Raw genomic sequence first — 18,694 nt, forward strand, 5'->3', positions numbered from 1 at the left:
CAAGATTCCATCTCGCACATATTCACCATCCCAACACTGTACAACAAAAATAAGGGAGATGTTGAAACATGTCGCATTGAGTGACTGGACCAGAATCAAATGTTTTGGACACATGCTGAACCAAATGTTACATGTTTTAAAGGCACTTTGCATAAATAAAAAAAAGTATAAATCACCTTGATTTATAATTTGAATTATAATAATGATTAAGCCTACTTATACATAGTTATTCAATCTGCATCCTATTGTTGCCTGAATAAATATCTTGGGTTATTTAAGAACACCATTTTAAAATGGTAACTCATATTAATTCATTAATTACTGCTGCGATTAAAGTCAATATTTTGATTATATATGTAGGTGTAATAATCCTATCTATTATCATATGTAGCCTATAACAATGAAAAAATGTCATTTGGTTTTGTATTCAGTTAGCACAGTATGTATTAATTCATATGATATCATTTTAGAAGTGATGTTCTCTACCCTGACACTGGTTTGAAAATCACAATTGCGATATCTGGCCAAATCCTGCATTTTATCCAGTTGCACAGGGAGGTGTTCAGTCCCAGGGTCTGGAGCTAAGTGATGATCTTGTGGGGCGCTATGGTGTTGAATGCTGAGCTGTAGTCAATGAACAGCATTCTGACACATGTATCCCGCCTGTACAAGAGGAACACCTAATTTAAACATTCAGTGTAGGTTGGAAAAGTATGTGAACCCCTAGGCTAATGGTATTTCCCAAAGCTAATTGGAGTCAGGAGTCAGCTAACTTGGAGTCCAATCAATGAGACGAAATTGGAGATGTTGGTTAGAGCTGCCTTGCCCTATAAAAAAACTCACAAAATTTGAGTTTGCTGTCCACAAGAAGCATTGCCTGATGTGAACCATGCCTCAAACAAAAGAGATCTTAGAAGACCTAAAGAATTGTTGACTTGCATGAAGCTGGAAAGGGTTACCAAAGTATCTCTAAAAGTCTTGATGTTCATCAGTCCACAGTAAGACAAATTGTCTATAAATGGAGAACGTTCAGCACTGTTCCTACTCTCCCTAGGAGTGGCCGTCCTGCAAAGATGACTCCAAGTGCACAGCGGAATGCGTCATGAGGTTAAGAAGAATCCTGGAGTGTCATCTAAGACTTACAGAAATCTCTGGAACATGCGAAAATCTCTGACGGGTCTACGATACGTAAAACACTACACAAGAATGGTGTTCATGGTAGGACACCACGGAAGAAGCCAATGCTGTCCAAAAAAAACATTGCTGCACGTCTGAAGTTTGCCAACCGCACCTGGATGTTCCACAGCGCTACTGGCAATAATATTTCTTGGACAGTTGAAACTACAGTTGAGTTGTTTGGAAGGAACACACAACACTGTGTGGAGAAAAAAAGGCACAGCACACCGATATCAAAACCTCATCCCAACTGTAAAGTATGTTGGAGGGAGCATCATGGATTGGGGCTGCTTTGCTACCTCAGGGCCTGGACAGCTTGCTATCATTGACGGAAAAATGCATTCCCAAGTTTATCAAGACATTTTGCAGGGTAATGTTAGGCTATCTGGCCGCCAATTGAAGCTCGACAGAAGTTGGGTGACGCAACAGGACAACGACCTAAAACACAGAAGTAATGTCTTCAACAGAAGAAAATACACATTCTGGAGTGGCCCATTCAGAGTCCTGACGTCAACCTGATTGAGATGCTGTGGCATGACCTCGAGCAGTTCACACCAGACATCCCAATAATATTACTGAACTGAAACAGTTTTGTAAAGAGGAATGGTCCAAAATTCCTCCTGACCGTTGTGCAGGTTTGATCCGCAACTACAGCAAATGTTTGGTTGAGGTTATTGCTGCCAAAGGAGGGTCAACCAGTTATTAAATCTAAGGGTTCACATACTTTTCCCACCCTGCAATGTGAATGTTTACACAGTGTGTTCAATAAAGACATGAAAACAAATAATTGTTTGTGTTATTAGGTTAAGCAGACTGTTTGTCTGTTGTGATCTAGATGAAAGTCAGATCAAATTTTATGACCAATTTATGCAGAAATCCAGTTATTTCCAAAGAGTTCACATACTTGTTCTTACCACTGTAGGTAGGGGTAAAGTGACTATGCATAGATAATAAACAGTGAGTAGCAGCAGTGTAAAAACAAAGGGGGTGTCAATGTAAATAGTCCGGGTGGCCATTTGATTAATTGTTCAGCAGTCTTATGGCTTGGGGGTAGAAGCTGTTTAGAAGCCTTTTGGACCTAGACTTGGCGCTCCGGTACCGCTTTCCTTGCGGTAGCAGAAAGAGCAGTTTTTTACTTGGGTGGCTAGAGTCTTTGACATTTTTTTGGGCCTTCCTCTGACTCCGCCTAGTATATAGGTCCTGGATGGCAGGAGGTTTGGCCCCAGTGATGTACTGGGCCATACGCACTACCCTCTGTAGCGACTGAAGGTCTAATGCCGAGCAGTTGCTATACCAGGCGGCAATGAAACCGGTCAGGATGCTCTCGATGGTGCAGCTGTATAACTTTTTGCCAAATTATGCCAAATCTTTTCAGTGTCCCGAGGGGAAACTTATTGCACTTATTGATTAAGACAGTGACCTGAGGTAGTGTACTCCTTAATGCCATTGGATGAAACACTGAACATATTCCAGTCTGTGCTAGCAAAACAGTCCTTTAGCTTAACATCCGCGTCGTCTGACCACCTCCATATTGAGCGAGTCACTAGAACTTTCTGCTTTAGTTTTTGCTTGTAAGCAGGAATCAGGAGGATAGAATTATGGTAAGATGTACTAAAAGGATAGCGAGGGAGAGCTTTGTATGGGCCTCTGTCTGCGAAGTAAATGTGGTCTAGAGGTTTTTTTTCTTCTGGTTGCACGTGACATGCTGTTAGAAATTGGGTAAAATGGATTTAAGTTTCCCTGCATTAAATTTCCCAGCCACTAGGTGCACCTTTCTGGATGAGCATGTTCTTACTTATAGCCTTATACAGCTTGCTGAGTGCGGTCTTTGGTGGTAATTCGGTTTGTGGTGGTAAATTGACAGCTATGAATAATATAGATGAGAACTCTCTTGGTGGATTGTGTGGTCTACAGCTTATTATGAGGTACTCAGTTGGGCAATACCTCAAGACTTCTTTAATATTAGACATGGCACCAGCTGTTATTGACAAATAGATACACACCCCCGACCCTCGTCTTACCAGACGTAGCTGCTCTGTCCTGCCGATGCACGGAAAACGCAGCCAGCTCTATCTGTGTCGTCTTGCAGCCACAACTCGGTGAAACATAAAATATTACCATTTTTAATGTCATGTTGGTAGGATAATCTCGACCGTTTGTTTCATCCAGTTTGTTTTCCAGTGATTGCACGTTGTTCAGTAGAACCAATGGTAGTGGTGATTTACTCACTTGCCTACGAAACCTCACAAGGCACCCCGACCTTCACCGCCTGTATCTCCATCTTTTCTTCACCCGAATGACTGGGATTTGGGCCTGGTCTCCGGGAAGCACTATCCTTCGCGTCAGACTCATTAAAGAAAAAATCTTTGTCCAGTTTGAGGTGAGCAATCGCTGTTCAGATGTCCAGACACTCTTTTAGGTCATAAGAGACAGTAGCTGCAACGTTATGTACAAAATAAGTTACAAACAATGCGAAAACACAAGAAATAGCACAGTTGGTTAGGAGCCCGTAAAACGGCAGCCATTCCCTCCGGCGCAATTATATAGTAGATGTGAGTTCTACGGGGCAATAGTCATTTAGACAGGTTACCTTTGAGTTCTTGGGTACAGGGACAATGGTGGTCTGCTTGAAACATGAAGGTATTACAGGCTGGGTCAGGGAGAGTTGGAAAATGTTAGACACCCGCCAGCTGGTCCTCATGCTCTGAGTACGCATGCTCTGAGTATGCATTCTGGTAATCCATCTGGCCCTGCGGCCTTGTGAATGTTGACCTGTTTAAAAGTCTTACTCACATTGGCTACAGAGAGCGAGATCACACAATCGTCCTCAACTGCTGATGCTCTCATGCATGGTTCAATGTTGCTTGCCTTGAAGTGAGCATAGAAGGCATTTAACTCCTCTGGTAGGCTGGTGTCACTGGGCAGCTTGCGGCTAGGTTTCTCTTTGTAGTCCATGATAGTTTGCAAGCCCTGCCACATCCGACGAGTGTCAAAACCCGGCGAAATAGGATTGACGCGTTACCTGTTTTATGGCTCCACGGAGGTCGTGTCGGGATTTCTTATAAGCGTCCGGATTAGTGTCCCGCTCTTTGAAAGTGCCAGCTCTAGCCTTTAGCTCAGTGTGGATGTTTCCTGTAATCCATGGATTTTGGTTGGGATATGTACGTACAGTCACTGTGGTGAAGATGTCATTGGTGCACTTATTAATGTAGCAGGTGAATGAGCTGCAGGGTATATTACAGTGGGTTCTAACCTGGATGTCCACAGTCTGCTGTGGAGGGAGGGGAGCGGTGCTGATGACAGACCAGGCAGCGAGTTGTCCAAGATTCTGATCCATCGCCTATGTGGCTTTTAAACACACCCCTGAGTTGATCCTCTCTCTTTACCACTCACACTCTCTTGCGATTATAGACACACACACACAAAGGGGAGCAGATCACTTTAGAATCCTGTATGTCTGTGTGTGGCTCCTGTCCTAAGCAGCAGTGCTTTTGTTTTATTGTGCTGCTGCTGGCTGCTTGGAGAGAGGCTGGTGATTAGGCTTGTATGATGGTAAAAACCTCTAGGGGCCTTGATCTACTAGCATTTCATCTCCATTGATTGGAGGAGCGGAGCCTCCCTCGAGAGGCCTGAGGCTGAACACCAAGGGCTATAGCACTAGGTCATACTAGATGGTTGGTTTAGCTCCGAATTCAGCCGCCACATGCCTCCTGTCTACGGTCTGGCCCCTACATCCTCTCCTCCATTCACTGCCCCTGCTGTCTTACACCTGTCGAGAAACTTCATCAACTCTACACTCTGTTGATCGGTCAGCCATTCAAATGTCATATTGACAGCTTTTGGCATATGTTTGATGCTCTTGTCTTGTCCTCAGTAGATGAGGGAAGTCATTCACAATGTGGGCTACGTATCCAATCACTGCTCCCAGACAGGTTTACCAAATGTCCTTTCAGGCCTATGCATATGTGTATGTTTGGTGCTGGGCTATATGCTAGCTGTGGTGTTGCATAGGCTAGCTAAACATTGGCTTTGTGGGATCATGGCACGACAAGCCAATCTCCTCCTGGCCCATCTGCCACCCAGTGTAAAGTTAATTAAGGTTATTAAAATGAGCTGTGGATACCTGTCCAGATCCTTCTCATCCACTCATGGCTTAGCAGCAGGCTTATCATGACTCTAATGACAGACATACCGCCTACTGTCAGATCCATGGTGTGAACTCCAATTAAATCTGACACGATGATGGCTTATCTGTGTAAAATAGAGCTGTGTGTGTGTGTGTGTCTACAATCGCTTCCTTCTGCAAGGAGACAAGTGGAATAAGGATTTGATAACAATCTGCAGTAAGGGTTCATGATGACAGTAATCAGCAGTAAGGGTTTGATAACGATAACACAGACCCCTCTGTAGTGTTTGTACGAAGGATACAAGGATGCTTGAAATTCTCACTCATCTCGTAATTGACTCTGGGTGTTGAGGCCCAGATATGCTTGTGTTGTGTTGTGAGCTGCACAGTCATCAGAGTTCAGACCTTGATATGCAGGTTGTCATGGTTACTCAAAGTCCTTGCCGAGTAGAGAAATGCTCAGCAGGTGCATGTTGTGTGTTTGCTGGGATGGGATCATTAGAGCGGGGATGCTGTGGGAACTTGTGAAATGTGAGGGACTGTTTGTAGTTTGTATTAAGCTGTCAGCAGGAATTCTGAGGGTCGGCGGGATGAGCTACCGGAGTATGTGTGTAAGAATGCATTGATGATGATAACAAATTTGATTGTAGCTACACGCAGTCCATTGTTTTCTAACGTTGCTTGGATTTCCAAGCAACCATTGCTTTCTTTGAGTGAGCACCACAGGCTCCGTTCTCCAGTTTACTTTTTTTGTGCAGCATCTGGAGTTGAGAAACCTGAGGTGTTTAACAGCCTGCAGCTCAGGTCTGTTAACCTCAGCCAATATTGAGTTTATAAAATCCTCCTATCTGGTGTTGGCCTAGATGGATGACTGTCTTTTCCATGAGGAAATTAGGGCTTTTTATGTGACAGATTCATGACTTAGTAATGGATTATTGGGTTACTTTGAGGGCACTTGGCTGGGAATCTGCACGTCTCAGTGGTTCGGTTCAGTGTGTGAGAGGGACAGCCACCGCAATCAAAGACTGCTAGCTAGGATTGACGTTACAAATCAAAGCTATGCGTCTTTGGCTGTTGGAACTAGGAGTGGGATTTGAAATAATTCCCAGTTAAAACTGACTCTCTTCACTGCCAATAAGCCTGCTGGGCATCTAATATTTCTGCCTGTATTAGCCCACTTTTTATTTCTCTCTCTGGCTCTCACTCTCTCGCTCACACATTCAATTTTCATTTGCTTTATTGGCATGACGTAACAATGTACATATTGCGAAGCGTACTTTGGAAATGATTAATTAGCAGCAACAACAGCATAAAAAAATACAAATCAAAATGTCACTAACAGGACAATCAGTAACAACCGTCTCTCTCGCTCTCTCTCCCCCTCTGTTTCTCTCTCTCCCTTCTTTTTGTCTATCATTTTCACTCCATTTTCACTCCATTAATGTTTAATTATGTCCATATCCTGTGATGAAAATGATGACTCCAATCTTTACCTACATAATCTGTCATTTTGTAAGAGGCTGAGTGTGGACAAATGAACAGTTGGTGGTGGTGGGTTTCAGGTTGGTCTCTCACTGCTATAATTCACTGCTTCTCTCCCAGGCATCTCAGTGGGAGCAGCGGGAGCAGCTGCTGTGGAGCAAGGGACTGATGAGGTGTCTATCAACAAGGACCCGGGCCAGTTACATCCAGGTTAGGTTCATAGCCTGTTTTGCTAGTCCATCAATGTATCAAGAATATTTGTTCTGCTTTTACTCAGCCTATAGTTCTTTCTCTACTTCTACTTTAATCCTCTCACAGCATAAAAGCGATCATTTTTTAAAATAGGCCTTTCACCATCTCAGGCAACTTCTCTTATGTGAAAATATTGGTTTAAATTCCAAATGGTACAGCCTTTGTCATCTGGTTTTCATTATGATATTTTACTGACGGGTCGTGTGATGTCTCCCTGTTCATTTCCGTAGAAATGCAACCAGCAGCGGAGACCCATGTTCCTTCAACAAAGAGTCCTGAGTCTCCTAGGCTGACCAAGCAGGAGCCTGAGAAACAACCCCTGCCAGCCCAGGTGTCAAGAGAGCCAGAGCAGCCACAGGATGTAACAGGACTGACCAAGCAGGAGCCTGAGAAACAACCCCTGGCAGCCCAGGTGTCAAGAGAGCCAGAGCAGCCACAGGATGTAACAGGAATGACCAATCAGGAGCCTGAGAAACAAGCCCTACCAGCCCAGGTGTCAAGAGAGCCAGAGCAGCCACAGGATGTAACAGGACTGACCAAGACAGTAAAGACAGAACCTTCCTCTGAAAACAGGGCATTGAAACCCAGCACAGAGGACATCATGACCCCGGCCACCAACACCAAAGAACCAAGTACCGCGTCCGTAATCATCAAGGAAGAACCCATGGAGGTGTCGGCTTCTGATAATTCAGGAGTAGAACAAGTGGAAGGTCCTTCTAGTCTGGAGACAGCAATGAAGGCTAGGAGGGAGAGGAAAGGGGAACCTATGTCTGAGGCACTGGCTGGTGGGGCTTTGGAGGGGGCCTGCGCCTTGGAAGAGATGGACACCACCCCCGAGACTGAGAACAAGCCTCAACTCTCCCATCACAGTCCCCCCATCGAGGAGAAGCCCTACAAGACATCCATGGAAAGACTGGCAGAGATGGCTGCCTCCCCTACCCACTCCTCCCCTAGGACCATGGTGCCCTCTCCTAGGGAGCCTCCCCTCCATGCCCACCCTGCCCCGGGGGAACACAGCAGCAGCGTCCCCTCCACCACCCTCATACTTCTCACCCCTAAGATCGGCATGGGCAAGCCAGCCATCTCCAAGAGGAAGTTCTCCCCAGGCAGACCCAGGGTGAAGCAGGTAATGCATGGTGCTGGTGGGTGTTGGGTGCTCTTGTCTTAGATCCAAATCTTGACGTGTTATTCTTAGGGTTGTATCCCAGGGCTTAAATCTATTTCAGAATCTTTTTTTTGTGTGTAATATATGATGTATTATTTATGTATTATCTCGGCTTATGTCTTTTATTTTCAAAGAGAATCTAAAAAATCAAAGGTTGAAATCTCTGGAGAGGAACCATAATTGTGTGATCCTCTAGGTTGGTCATTCTGTGGTTGAGTGTGTTGAATGATGAGAGGAGGAGAAGCTTTCTGAGTGCTCTGCCCCAGAGCGGTGGATTGGCTATGATGTCAGTGGTTTGGAATATGATTAAAACGGGTGTTGCTGCTGCAGAGGACACTTAACCCAGAGAACTTGCCAGTTGTGGCAGTTGAGAACCGTCGAGTCCTGTGTGTTTGATGTCGGGTTATTGGCCAAACTGTATCGTCAGCAGAGACCACGGCTGTTCTCACCCTCCCGCCTCAGTTTTCACTTGAGCTGAATCCCAAATAGCCCCTCCCCCTCAATTTGCACGCTCGTGCTCACCGCCACCATATGCACAAGTGTCTCAAAGTTGAGGGAGTGAAAATGATCGAGGGCTTAGGGGCTAATTAGACCCGCAGACAGCCACTGCGGCCTCCAGAGTGAAGTGCTATCCCAACACGCACCGCGGTAGGTTTGGAGTCTGCACAACATCACACAAAAGAGTTGAGTGGCATGACTAATCCTCTGACTCATGTTTGTTTGTGTCTGATTTTGAGTCTTGACAGGTAAAACAGGTGAAATAACCACTTCATTTGGGAGTTAGCCTAACTGTTGCTGAGGTTTATATCTTGTGAAACCATAGGGGGAATTTGTTCATTAGAATTTCATGCTCGTTTTATTATTACATTTGGAATTGCATCATACAAGTCGCCAGTGTGTCCCGAAGTTGATGGGTTTATTGATCCCCTCGCCATTTTATATACGTCACCCTCCGACTTTCGCCAGCAACACGTGACAACGGGGGGCCCTCTGAACAAGTTTTTAGGGGTGAGAGGGCCTGGTTTGGGATTCACTGATGGTGTGTCTGAAGAATACTGATGGTGAGTCTGAAGAATAGTTAGTTTCCCACACTGCAGAATGAGAATTGAATATTAGTACGGCCTATTCCTTAGGCCATATGCAAACACCACCTACCAAGAACCTTACACACCATACCCCACCTCTACACTTTGCCTGTTCATTCTGATCCACTCTGCAAACACCCACCACTTTATGTACACACACTGCCCCACTGCCCTATAGGAGCACACTGCCAACATGTTTAGACAATACTAACAGGCTACTTTATTTACATCCCCATATGCAATCCCACAGTCTAACTTCAAGCACGCTGTCTCACCTGTCCTAGACTAGTATCCAATTTCCATGGTATTCCTAGTACATGTTTTATGTGCTGAAGGCAGTCCCTCTCTGATGATGGCTACAAGCCTGTTCTCATTCTCCTTAGAATACCTCCATTAGGGCTTTGTTAAACCCCCCCCCAAAACACACTTTCATCAAGCCACTAATCAGAGACACAGTATGCGGGTTGGGTCAAATCCTAATAATACTGGGATATTAATCATACACATGGCTATGATATATTATGGATGAGGCTGAGGAGAGTTTAGCCTTGCAACGTCGTGCTTTTCTCTCCAGATATATCCTATTGCTTAAGTAAACGCTGTGTGTAGACAGACTAATTTGTTAGATCAGGCCTGGGGGAGATCAAATGTAGGCTATTTGAATACAGGGGGATCCTGTGTAGTCCGATTTGGTGTCTTCAAGTCTTTGTGCTTCTGTCTCGAAAGAGGCATGCAGTCGTGCAGTCCGACGCAACCAGGTGGTGTTTTGTCAACAAGCCAGCGATATGAGTGAGGCAGTGACATGCGGTTGCCATGGCAAGAGGATGCTGTGGTCTCGTGCTCCTCCCCGTCCTGCTGCTGTTGCATGGTGCTGTTGCTTGTCTGAATTCAAGGTTGCTGCGCCGACTAACATGATTCTGCTTCACCTTTGCAATCTCTCTCTGAACGTCTAGCTCGAAACAACATGCCTCAACTCGTATGCATGAAAGATATCTTGGATTGGCTTCAATATAGAAAGTATCATGTGCATCATAATATCCTGGCTTTTTGCCCCAAGTCAGAATGTATAACAGCATCATTATTAGTGCCATATCTCTTACTTTGGGTGTGTTGAATGGTCCCAACAAGCTTCTTCAGCCACCAGCCTTTTAAACTCACTGCATCTGCCTGTTATATTTTCATCTTTCTCTGGCTTTGTTTTTTAAGTTGCTGCATTTTGTCACCCTCCTTCTCCCCTCAATCCCTCCCTCTCTCACCCACCCAACCTGGCCCCCCTACCTGTACCTTAGGGCGCATGGCATGGGAGCCCCCATAGCAGTGTGAGCTCCCCCTCCTGGTCTCCAGACCAGCCAGAGGGGTGGAACGTCCCAAAGACCAGGCAGCTCTCGTCCGGCTGCGGCAGCCCTGCCTGGAGCATCAGAGTGGTAAATAACCGCGGCTCTCTCTGGGGACCAGACCTCCAGAACCACCACAGGGCCATGCCACAGCAGTCTTCTGCTTACCTTAGTCTATGTGAAGTGCACTGGCAGAGTGATGCTTGATGTCACTGTGTTATTGGTGGACTTTCACAATGAATCATTCAACTAACACTGTCACCAGAGGAGAGGAGACTGTGGTAAATTCACATTGACAGGCTAATAAGGGAACGGTGAATGAGAACCTGTAGTAGCCTAATACGACTCATCCTTATTAATGGCAAAATGTTGAACTTTTTATCCACTAGAGAGGATCTCTTGCTAGACTTTGTACTTGTAATATTAACCCAATTCACAATGCTATATCTTGGCCTTCCTTTGCAGCCTGAGGCACAAGGTTTAACCTGTTTGTTTGTTGCCTGTTTAATTGTTTGTTTCGTTTGTGTCATACTTTTGTGGGTGAGTTTGGGGCAGGATGGAGATTTTTTTTTAAGTGGGCTGTGTGGGCACTTAGGCCTGCCCAAGTGGATGCTGCAATCTGTCGCCATGGTGACATTAGTGTTACACACTGGCGCTAAGTGAGGTAGTAATTGCTGGGTCTTGGCATGCGTTTTGGGCAGGTTAAGCAGCGCCATACTGTGTGTCAATCAGGTTATCAGACCGCTGGGGGGTGTGAAGAGACTGGACTGGGGAATCAGGGAGGAGGGATTTGGGGGGGAAGATTCACAGAATGTAGACTCATTTGACAGTCGTGATTAGGCCCCAGCAGCCACCGCCACCGGAAAAGTGTTGACAGCATAATGGAGTTCAAATGGCCAGAATAACATTAGAGAGGTCCTCTGTCAACAGCCTGGACAGAGAGCCCTGTACACTTGCTGTGTTACAAAGGCTGTCTCTCATAGTGCTGAGCGATTTAACCAACATTTTGTTTAGTTTTAGTTTTTGAAACAACTAATTGACCGATGTAGGTTCAATAATTTTTTTATTACATGTAATTTTATTTTTTTGTGAGCTCAATGCACTCTTTGATCCAGCCTGAACTGTGCAATGTTGCAGGGCGTTGTTTCCAATAGGCCAATATTCTACATAGTTTAGTGCATAAAATGTGTTAACTCCAATGACCATAATCCATTGCACATCTACTTGTCTGGCCGGTGTTTCTTTTACACCTGCTACAAAAGAGACAGAAGAATGCATGATCGTGAGGGGATATTGAGAAACAACAGGAAAGTAATTCTGCTTTTGCAAGTTGATCAACTTGTAAATGGGGCGGCAGGGTAGCCTAGTGGTTAAAAGTGTTGGACTAGTAACCGGAAGGTTGCAAGTTCAAACCCCCGAGCTGACAAGGTACAAATCTGTCATTCTGCCCCTGAACAGGCAGTTAACCCACTGTTCCTAGGCCGTCATTGAAAATAAGAATTTGTTCTTAACTGTCTTGCCTAGTTAAATAAAGGTAAAATTAAATTTAAAAAACTCACTTTTGAGAAAATCATGTTCAATGTTTTAGTACTACTATTGGAGAGTCTTTATTTGTCTATACCAGGTATTTTACCAGGGGTACTCGCAATTCCATCGGGGGTACGCCAAATAAAAATGTGATTTACATTTCCAAACAATACATTTATATTTTCCAATGGGGCTATACATTTGGGTGACTTTTTTCTCTCTCGCCTGAGTAGCCTCGTTTCACTGCCAAAAATAAAATTAAACCATCTAGTGTTCAGCGAAATAACAAAACCATGTCAAATACAGGTAGCCTAGTCAAATAATTAACATCCAATCACATTAACCGTTACTCTCTCGCGTGAATTCCACTAACGGTCCGTATGTAGCTTAACGTTGCTGCTGCTCATTCAGTTTGCTCCAAAATTGATAAAGGATTAAAATAAGTAAGGCACGTGTCCATAGAGATGCATACCAGCTCTACTGGTAATACTGCTACTACCAGCAGTACTACACCTGCACCTGTCGACGACACAAGTTGTTCTGCTTCCAGGAGCACATCCAATGCGAGAATCAGTAATTCTACATTTGTTGCTAGCCCAGCTAGCATAGACGCTGACAGTTGTGAGTCTGATGCAGCCAAAGAGCTACTGCCCCCTTAACCGGGAAAGCACCGAACAACAGACAGGGACATTGGACCATCAAAGAGGCAAATATTTTGAGAGCTACATTGATTTGGGGTTCACTTATATTGGGAGTAGTGCCTTTCCTCAGCCACAGTGTGTTATATGTGCAAAAGTACTATCTCAGAACTCGATGAAACCTTCACTCTTGCGCAGACATTTAGAAACAAAACATGCCAATTTGAAAAATAAGTCACGGGAATTTTTGAGCGACTGTTATATGTCCGTTAAGTTTATGGGGGGTCAATTAAGGAAGACTTCCTCTCCTGCAAACCGTTGGAAACCAGGACAACAGGAGAGGATATTTTTAAAGGTCTAGACAGCTTTGTGACATCAAATGGACTTTGGTGGTCAAGGTGTGTTGGTATCTGTACAATTTACTTAGGTACTTTCCCGAAACGGATGACACAAACAACTGGATTTGTTATGCCTTTTATGCCCTGCCTCCAGTCCACTTACTGATATCTGAATAAGAGAGCCTCATCGAGATTGCAACAAGCGGTTCTGTGAAAAATTTAATTTAATCAGAAGCCACCGACAGATTTATGGATTGGGCTGCGCTCAGTGTATCCTGCCTTGGCAAATTGTGCTGTTAAGACACTGATGCCCTTTGCAACCACATACCTATGTGAGAGTGGATTCTCAGCCCTCACTAACATGAAATCTAAATACAGGCACAGACTGTGGAAAATTAATTATACAACCGAACATTGCAGGGTTATGTGCATCCTTTCAAGCACACCCTTCTCATTAACCTGTGGTGAGTTATTCACAATTGTTGATGAACAAAAGTTTTATATGTAAGATGGCTAAATAAAAAGCAAAATTATTTATTATTATTTGTGCCCTGGTCCTATAAGAGCTCATTGTCACTTTCAATGAGCTGGGTTGTGACAACTCACACTCATTCTTATTTTTAATAAATGTATCGTATAGTGTGTGTGTGTGTGTGTGTGTGTGTGGCAAGGATGGCAAATAACATTTGAGAGTGCGCTGACCCTGGTGCTAGAGGGGTCATGCAGCTGGAGGTTGAATGTTTGAAGGGGTACGGGACTATAAAAAGTTGGAACCACTGGTCTATACCCATTCAGCATTGTTCACACCCTCTTAAGCCTTAGCCCCACCTATCTCTGTGTTGATTGGAACGTTCTTCACTAACATCTAAGACATCTGAGAGAGAACAGCTCACTGAACATTACTCGCTCAAGCAGAGCTGGTTAGGCTGTTATGTTATCCAGAGCATTGGTGACTGCAACTGTGCTGTCAGATTGTCCATTTGTAAATTCAGAGCGTTTCGGGTTGAGGGCACACTGGACACTCTGGCCAATAAGTAGGGTTGATCCGAAAGCTCTGACCTCACAACGACAGTCAAGCACCCAAGCTAACTGGCTAACATTGGCTAGCTACTTCCAGACACATAATGAGAACACCCCACTCTGATCGTTTTACTCCCTCTAGCAGAGCTGGTTTGGCTGTTTTCATGTTATCCAGAGCATTTGTGACTAACTGTGCTTCTGGCAACAATTTAATTACGCTTTGTTGCGTTTACTTTGGCAGACCAATCCAAACTCCTCTCTTGGCATGTCCAGCCCACTCATTATCTCAGCCAATCATGACCAGCCTGAAGGTTGCTCACTTTTTCTGTGGCTAAACCAACTAGGTTCGTAATTTAACAATTTTGAAAGTTTGATATTAAGGCACATGAAAGTTCACATGTTAGAGAAGGCATTTCTGCCAATAAATGCATTTTGGTAAAAAAAAATGATAAAATGTGTTTTACGTCCAAACGGCTGGACTGAAGTCGTGACTTGCCTCGTTTCCTGAATCAGGTCACAAATATTTTTGTCAGACAGCATAGGTAGCAGCTCTACAGAGGTTTAAATGTCTGTAGAATAATAAAACAAATGTAATATACAGAACTTAAATATTTTATCAAGGTAATGTGAATAAATGATGGTTAATAAGTGATAATCAGTAATGAGCAGTCCCTACCACCATGGGACTTTTTAATTGTTTTATTCTGTGTTACGGCATCCAAACCACATTTATATAATCACACCGAAAACGAACCGATCTCAAAAAGCACTAATCGCTCAGCACTAGTCTCTCAGAATGGTGCGGGAGAGATGATCCTATTACTGAGAAAGATGAACACGTCAAGGTGTCTTATTTGGAGAAATGGGTTTTGTGTTGTCACCGCTGGACTGCCTATGTACTGTTGAGTTGTGGAATGTGGAGACTGAAGGGGTACCCTACAAAGCAGGATCAATGAGTTAGCCAGCTAAATATTCTGAAGTAACTTTATTTTTTTATGATAAGCTTAACATGGGCACGTTCTAATTGACTCAACAAACAACAAATATACTGAACAAAAATATCAAAGCAACATGTAACAATTTCAACGATTTTACTGAGTTATAGTTCATATAAGGAATTCAGCTGAAATAAATTCATTAGGTCCTAGTTTATGGATTTCGCATGACTGGACTGGGGTGCAGCCATGGGTGGGCCTGGGAGGGCATAGCCCACCCACAAAAGGGCTTTATTAGGGACAGAAATACTCAGCTGTCCGGGTGGCTCTTCTCACACGATCCCGCAGGTGAGGAAGCCAGATGTGGAAGTCCTCGACTGGCGTGGTTACACATGGTCTGTGGTTGTGAGGCTGGTTGAGTGTACTGCCAAATTCTCTAAAACGACGTTGTAGGCGGCTGATGGTAGAGAAATTAACATTCACGTCTCTGGCAACAGTTCTGGTGGACATTCCTGTAGTCAGCATGCCAATTGCACGCACCCTCAAAACTGCATGTTGTTGTCTGATAAAACTGCACATTTTAGAGTGGCCTTCTAATGTTTCCAGCACAAGGTTCACCGGTGTAATGATGATGCTATTTAATCAGCTTCTTGATATGCTACACCTGTCAGGTGGATGGATCATCTTGGCATTGGATAAATTGTCACTAACAGGGATGTAAACAAATTTGTGCACATCCATTTGAGAGAAATACGTTTTTTGTGCATATGGAACATTTCTGTGATTTTTATTGATTTTTGATTTCCGCTAATGAAACATGTGACCAACACTTTACATGTTGCATTTATATTTTTGTTCAGTATAGAAGTTGAACTTTATTTTAGTTTTTTAATCTAAGTTAGCTGACTAACTCGTCGATCTTGCTTTGTAGTATGCCGCTCTAGCTGAATAAAGAAAATAAAAACAAATTGAGTTCTCAATTTTCTTAAATCAGAAATGGCAGCTTTTTCCCCCTGCATCAATTTGTTTTGTAGCTTGAATTAAGCACTATTCTAAGATGTGTTAAATATTACTATGGATATGAAACCATTTCATATCCGTGAGTAGGCTTTGCAATGTTCTACCTACCATCCAAGAAAACACCACTGAATGGGAAAGGACATTACCTCTGTAAAGTAGACCAAGCTGCTGTTCCTGTTACCTCACTAGATACCAGCAGCCTCATAGCTCAACAGCTCTACAGTGGGTGGAGGAGAAGAAGTCCCCTATGGCAAACTTTTTAATTAAGCTGACTTCATCGATCACAGTCTAGCAAGTGAGGACCTGTGTGTTTTTCTGTATCTGACTGTGAACATGACTCTTGTGAGTGTTTTGGTGTGTGTTTCTATGTGTGTGATCTGGTGTGTGTTGAGAAGGAGTCCTGAGGTGTGTGTTTCTGTTGCAGGGTCGGGGGTCAGGCTTCCCCGGGAGGAGGCGACCTAGAGGGGCTGGTCTGTCGGGTAGAGGGGGTCGGGGCCGAGCGAGAGGGAAGAATGGAGCCAGTCCCACAGTCAACCCTGGGGTAGGCTATGTCACCTGTCAACCTGATCTCTTTAGTTCACACTAATCCATTACAATTAACTGAAAGACAGTTTTATTACTAGTGTTGGGAGGAAAAATTGACAGTTACATATCGCAATATTATTTTGGATATTATTAATGCTGGGGCTCCCGAGTGGCGCAGCGCCTAAGACACTGCATCTCAGTGCTAGAGGCGTCACTGCAGTCCCTGGTTCAAATCCAGGATGCATCACATCCGGCCATGATTGGGAGTCCCATAGGGCGGCGCACAATTGGCCCAGTGCCCTCCGGGTTTGGCCGGAGTAGACACCTACGTTTCGTGATAATATCGTATCGTGAGGTCCCTGGCAACTCCCAGCCTTATTTATTACCCATATACCTCCTAGTTTTCCTGGTGTATTGTAAACAGTAATCATATGTTGTGGATAGATTATTTGCTGCAGCACAAAAACAGACTCACCCAGTGGACATGTTACTCCATACTACAGCGTGACACAACATTCATGTCAGAGGCCAATGCTAATCAATAATCCTATCCAGGCAGTCTGTTGTAATGCTGACAACTTCACATGCTGTAAAATAATCTGTAAGAATTTACACCATAAACAGAGATGCATACCTCTGCAATATTGGTTTAGAGACAGAGGAACACTTCACTTTCATGTAGGATTGAGTCCTGTGATATTCCCTATCTAATGCTGTGTTTGTGCTCATGCTTCATAACATACAGGCCACCACCATGGAATCACCATACCAGGTGAAGGAGGAAGAGGAGAATGCCATGCACAACACCGTGGTCATATTCTCCAGCAACGACAGCTTCACATTGAAACAGGTGGGCATCTGTTTGTGTACAAATTATACATTTCCTGTACCTCTATTATTTGATTAGTTTGTTTTACCATATCGCAGTTCAACTGATTCTCTAGTATCATGTGTAAACTCCATTTGTTTCCCCTCTCTCAGGACATGTGTGTGGTGTGTGGGAGTTTTGGGCTGGGTGCAGAGGGTCGTCTTCTGGCCTGTGCCCAGTGTGGGCAGTGCTACCACCCCTTCTGTGTTGGCATCAAGGTAAGTACCCCGTCCGTTACAGTGGCATTTTCTCTGAGATCTTACTGACGATTCTGATACTACATACGAGTAGAAAACGTGGGAACCCCACAGATGTCTGGCCTTAGGGTTAATCATCTATTGATTTCAAAGATTTTAACCTGGCTATAACTGACTGCCTCAGTATGTGAGTGTCAACTGGATTAAACGGGCCATATAAACTCTGTAATCACAGGAAGCTCAGCTCAAGTTGGTTCCATCCTTATCTCTTAATGCTGCCAATTACTGCAAACAAAACTCTTTAGTGTAGCTCGGCAGAACAGTGATATATCAGTGTCCTTTACTATGGGATCTTCTTAAAGAGATAAGCGCACACAATTTGGACTTTTGCCAATATACTCTCACACCACATCTGACCCTGTCCTCTCCTTCCAGATCACCAAGGTGGTGTTGAATAAAGGCTGGCGCTGTCTGGAGTGTACAGTGTGCGAGGCGTGTGGCCAGGCCACTGACCCGGGCCGTCTGCTGCTGTGTGACGACTGTGACATCAGCTATCACACCTACTGCCTGGACCCTCCGCTGCAGAACGTTCCCAAGGACAGCTGGAAGTGCAAATGGTGTGTAGCTGACTCATCTGTCCATCCCCTCAACCTCTTCCTATTATGATAACGTGGCTGTGTCCCAAATATCCCCCTATTCCCTATATAGTATAACGTCAATATTTGATGTATCTAAGCAAGAAGTCAAAGTACCAACTAGAGGTTGACCGATTAATCGGAATGACTGATTAATTAGGGCAGATTTCGAGTTTTCTTAACTATCGGTAGTCTGCATTTTTGGAGACCGATCATGGCCGATTTACATTGCACTCCATGAGGAGACTGCGCGGCAGGTTGACTACCTGTTATGCGAGTGCAGCAAGGAGCCAAGGTCGGGTGCTAGCTAGCATTAAACATATCTTATAAAAAACAATCAATCTTAACATAATCACTAGTTAACTACACAT

At 44.2% G+C, this 18,694-nt stretch overlaps 1 protein-coding gene across 4 annotated transcripts in view; it reads left to right on the forward strand.

Moving 5' to 3' along the window:
• Positions 1 to 18,694, forward strand: part of LOC135558769 (histone-lysine N-methyltransferase 2C-like) — a 160,710-nt gene that overhangs the window by 37,843 nt on the left and 104,173 nt on the right. For 3 of the 4 annotated variants that reach the window (XM_064992878.1, XM_064992879.1, XM_064992880.1), the window contains exons 12-18: positions 6,905 to 6,994; positions 7,267 to 8,162; positions 10,576 to 10,710; positions 16,523 to 16,639; positions 17,369 to 17,473; positions 17,605 to 17,709; positions 18,124 to 18,305. In XM_064992878.1, the coding sequence (XP_064848950.1) occupies positions 6,905 to 6,994; positions 7,267 to 8,162; positions 10,576 to 10,710; positions 16,523 to 16,639; positions 17,369 to 17,473; positions 17,605 to 17,709; positions 18,124 to 18,305 (1,630 nt within the window). The remainder of the gene's footprint in view (positions 1 to 6,904; positions 6,995 to 7,266; positions 8,163 to 10,575; positions 10,711 to 16,522; positions 16,640 to 17,368; positions 17,474 to 17,604; positions 17,710 to 18,123; positions 18,306 to 18,694) is intronic. The other variant, XM_064992881.1, reaches the window with a different exon arrangement.

This window comes from Oncorhynchus masou, chromosome 17, assembly GCF_036934945.1.
Source record: "Oncorhynchus masou masou isolate Uvic2021 chromosome 17, UVic_Omas_1.1, whole genome shotgun sequence".
NCBI classification, from domain to species: Eukaryota; Metazoa; Chordata; class Actinopteri; order Salmoniformes; family Salmonidae; genus Oncorhynchus; species Oncorhynchus masou.